The sequence below is a fragment of the Mustela lutreola genome, chromosome 1, assembly GCF_030435805.1.
Source record: "Mustela lutreola isolate mMusLut2 chromosome 1, mMusLut2.pri, whole genome shotgun sequence".
NCBI lineage: Eukaryota > Metazoa > Chordata > Mammalia > Carnivora > Mustelidae > Mustela > Mustela lutreola.
In genome coordinates, this window is record NC_081290.1 from 11464147 (window position 1) to 11468872 (window position 4726).

Below are 4726 nucleotides of genomic sequence, written 5' to 3' on the forward strand. Positions count from 1 at the left end.
CATTTTCTTTTCTCTTTATTATATGACTACAGCATATGACAAATTTATAAAGTATGTGTTAATTGACTATTTATATTATTGATAAATGATTCCAGTCAATAGTAGGTTATTAATGGCTTAGTTTTGGGGGACTCAAAAGTCACAGGTAGATTTTTGACTGGTAGGGGATCATTGCTTCTTATCCCTATGTTGTTCAAGGGTCAACTGTACTTATATTTTGTCTAATTTAAGAATTCTATACTAGAATATCAAACACATTTACACACAGTAAATCAGTTGCTGTCAAAAGATTTATTGAAGAAAAATCAGCAAAATGAAAACAGACCCATTTTAAAGTCTGTGTCAGAAAAGATTGAAGATACATGTCCTTGAATTGCTAACCAAAAGCATAAGAAGAGTGCGATTATCAGTGTTTAAGACCTGAAAAAAATTGACAAAAATTCAGGAAAGACATTTTACAGAAAAAAAAAAAATTGACTCATATGTTTGTAAACAATATTGTTTTTGAAAGATTTACAGATAAAATATCACTTTGCCTTAGTTTGCCTCCAACATGAGCCAGGAAGTCTATAATATTTCTTACATTTTTTTTACATGTGGGTGCTAAACAATTACTTAACTGAATAGCCTTAATTCTATTGCAAATAGAAAGAGGATTACAAATACAGTTTTTAATAGAAGATAACTATTGGTTGCCTGAAAAAATCTGTTTAGAATTAGGATTTTAGAACTTTTAATACTACAGTTCTTTTTTGAGATAACATGTTAATTCAATTCTCATCTCTTCAACTCACACTAAAATGTGCTATTGAGGGTTAATTAAAATGACATACATCATTAAATGTAGCAGAAAGTGAGATTTCTTTATTGCTCTCTCTCTCTCTACATATCCCTGAAAGCTGGGATTAAAGATTTTATATTAAGGTAAATAATTGGATTATAATTGAATTAAACTTTTTGATACTGGAGGAACTCTCGTATACTGAGTTTTCAAGTTTCTGTAAATACATTCTACTGCATGACCTCTGTTGTTAAGCTTCTATATTTTTCTGAGTCTAATACTTGCCTTAAATGCTCACATTCTTTACTCTATTAAGATTTTTGCTTGCTGGACAAACTTCTTAGATGTTAAGACTAGCTTTCTAGGCTGTTGCTCAATTCTATGTGGCATCTGTTTTGCTGCGTTCAAATCAGGAACTCATCTGGTTCTTCTTTCAGTAGCTTAAAGACACCCATTTCATTTGTAAAAGCATCTTCCTCATTGTTTCGGGTATCTGAATCAGGGGTAGTTTCTGAAAGTGGCTCACTGTCCTTAGTTACAGATTCCATTGTATTATTTTCAGACAGATCTTTTGGCATAGTAGATGGATTTTCTCTGAGGTGTGTAGCTACAGATGTCGGGACTACAAAGTCATATCTGGATTCAACAGCAGTGAGCAAAACCTGATGGTTGTCTGCTTCATTTGTGCTATCTTTCTCCATCCAAACATTGACTTCGTCCATAGACTCTTCATCGGTCAGCAGAATATCTTCTGGGTTATCTTTGTCTCTTTCCACAGTGGTAGTGAGTTCAAACACAGTGATGAACTTCTCCTCATCGGAGTCTGTTAGTTTGGGCACAGCACTGGGGTCATCCACCGGAAGACTTAAGTCAATTTCAGTTATTTTCTCTTCTGTAAGGGCAATTATGTCTGGAATAGTGAAGTTTTTTTCAGTAACAGGAGAGAGTTCAACCTCAGGGGTAGATGAGTTGGTGATCTGGATGGCCTCGTCAGAAGTGACATTGTATTTAACCGAGGAATTATAATTGTTAACATCAGGTTCATCTTTCTTAACTAGAAGGGTAGGAGTGTCTGCAGTGCTGGTGGTACCTTCCTTTAATGTGCCAGAGACTTCAGAAGTTATTGGGACATCTTCATTCCCTGGGTCGGTGGTATCCAAGAGAATATCTTCTTTTGCTGTGTTGGTGGAAAAATCTATTAAAGAAACAGTAGCACCTGGTGGTGAAAGATTACCAGTTTTCACTAGGATTAAATTTTCAGTTATAGAGTCATTAGCTATGGAGTTTGTCGTGCCTGTCATAGTAGTAATTTCTTTCTCGAGATCGGCTGATGACTTAATAATATGGGACTCAACATCATCTTCTGATTTTGCTTTTTCCTTTGGAGATGTAAGCTTGTTGTCTGTTGTTGAAAGATCACTTTCTAGTGTATAGTCATTTACTGAAGTGATGTGGTCTCCTTCTGAAGTAATAGTTGTTTCTGATTTAGGAATAGTGTTGTCAGCCCCAAAGAAAATGGTTGCTTCAGTTGTTGTTTTACTGCTTTCTGTTGGAGGATGAGAATAAATTTTTGGCAAACCATCTTCAGCCATGGGGCAAAATGGCACCATGCACACTCACAGGTCTTTCCCTGGGCCCAGTGGTATCCCTAGGCAGGAGAGTGATGTTCATTATAGTGATTGAAGCATTGGTCATCATGGTGATTGTTGCATCAATCATAGGGCCAATGGCAGTGGCTCTCCTTGGAGGTTGTTTCTGTGCTCTGATTGGGCATCTAGTTTCAAGAGTACTGATATTAGATGAAAAGAGAATAGAATCCTCTCTGATTAGAAATCAACATTCACAGCTGGATTTATCATATTTTTCTATATAACGGAGCTACCTTCCCTTATGGGGCTTGTGTCATTTGAAATAGACATAGCAGAGTCAGCCAGGTACTTCGTGGGTTTAGGGTCAGTGGTGAAAACTCCAGCATTATCAGCATTAGCTTCAACCTGTCTGTCTTTCAAATTAACAACGTCTTTTTGAGGTGAAGTGTGTTCTCTTGAGATTTATGGGATTTAAATGGCTAAAAAACAATGGCAGCTTGGGCAGTGAAGGTAGCTGCAGAAGGTAATTAGGTAGCAGGGATTTCAGTTAGTTAATCTTCTTCAGAGAGTGAATTCTCACTTTTTCAGTAAGGATAATAAATAAGTTACTGGCCATTTAGGGTTTTTGTAGTTTTCCTCTTCATTGCAATTCTTACTTTTTCTTGAGTTAACATGCTTAACAATGAGAGTGTCAGGTTTTGTAGATTTAATTTCTTTAGGAATATTTTTCTGTAGAGAATGTTAGTTTAACCTAATGCCAGGGAGTTGGCATTGTATGTCAGAATTCACCCAGAAACAAAATTGAAGTATGGAATAACTGTATTAGCCATAAGAATTGTATCCTCAGTTTCAGAGGTTTTGTTTTCTGTAATGATATTAGTTATACCAGCCATCATAATTTTGTTATCATTCTTAATGTTTAGCTACTTAGATGAAAGGAGATTATAACCTGGTGTTAATGTTTGCCCAGTGTCAATAGAAGGAAGAGAATTTTCATACTTAGACCCAACTATATCTGACAATGGGCAGAAGAATCAGCCAGAGCAGTAGTTTCCATCCCAAGGGCAAATGCTTTTCTTCATTGGATATGGACTCAACCTCCAAGTTTAGTGTCTTTTCTTAACTGATTGACCTGGTATAGCTAAATCACCATTCTCTGTAGAATTATGATAGGCTTAAGATGGGCATTTTTCATTTTAAAGATACAGACAGCTTCTCCAGAAATGTTTTTGCTTCAAGGAAATGTCATTATGTGGGTCCCAAAGTCATTATTGACATGGAAATGCTGTCAGTTATCAGGGACAGGGAGGAAAGCCTTAAATTAGTGACAAATATGAATATAATTATTCATAATAATTATGAATAATATAATTATTCATATAATATAATATAATATAATATAATTCATTTCCAGTGGCAATAAAGGAAATCACAAGGTAAAGCCATTCTCTGGGTTCCCTAACTCAAGGGGAGGTTTTTTAACCTCTGTTTTTTTTCTCATTATCTAGAGTTTGTGAGCCTTAAATTCAGGGTAAGGCATGGTATAAACAGAAGACTTGGTGTCATTTGGTGGGGGGAATTCTTTTTGTGTACAAAAAGGGAAAAAAAAAGTTGGAAGTGTTAGCTGTATTAATTGCTAGAAGTCAGCTTGGAGTACTTGGTGTATGTTATATTGAATAGAATTATAATAAGGAGCAAAATATTCATTTTTATGTACATTTAATTCCTGGTTAGAAATGTCAGGTGAGGGGTGCCTGGGTAGCTCAGTCAGTTAGCTGTCTGCCTTTGGCCCAGGTCGTGATCCCAGGACCCTGAGATCGAAGCCCACATTGGGCTCCCTGCTCAGCAGGGAGCCTGCTTCTCCCTCTCCCTCTGTCCCTGTCCAGCTCATGCTCCCCTCTCTCTCTGTCTTTCTCAAATGAATAAATAAAAAATACTGAATAAAAAAAATTAAAAAAAAAAAAAGAAATGTTAGGTGATACGATACCATCTTCATAGATAATAATTTGTCAAATAGTCTTTAATTTCAAGGATTACTGTTGTGCTCGCACCAAACCCTGTTTCTACTAAGATAGCTTTGAGGTGGGATCACATTGATTATAGCATAGTTAAGTCTTTTCTTTCCTACAGAGGAGAATATTACCATTATCTTTTTTTTTCTTAAAACCATTGACCTTAAAAAGAACACCTCACCTTGAGAGTGTATATTATCCATCAAAGAACAGGAAAAATATGGTGAAAATCCTAGGGGGACTGCTGGAATTTTGAGGATGAAATGAGTCGTTTGCTGTAGAGAACATAGGAGAGTCTTACTTGACCAACAGATCATTACCACCTGAGATATTAGCTGACTTAA

General features: G+C 36.0%; 1 protein-coding gene across 1 annotated transcript; it reads right to left on the bottom strand.

Annotated features, from left to right (window-relative positions):
* Window positions 1-431: 431 nt before the first annotated feature.
* On the bottom strand, window positions 432-2437 carry CABS1 (calcium binding protein, spermatid associated 1). The gene has a single exon (XM_059159849.1). It carries the CDS (start codon window positions 2389-2391, stop codon window positions 1186-1188), a length of 1206 nt encoding a protein of 401 aa, XP_059015832.1. The 5' UTR covers window positions 2392-2437; the 3' UTR covers window positions 432-1185.
* Between the last annotated feature and the right edge of the window lie 2289 nt (window positions 2438-4726).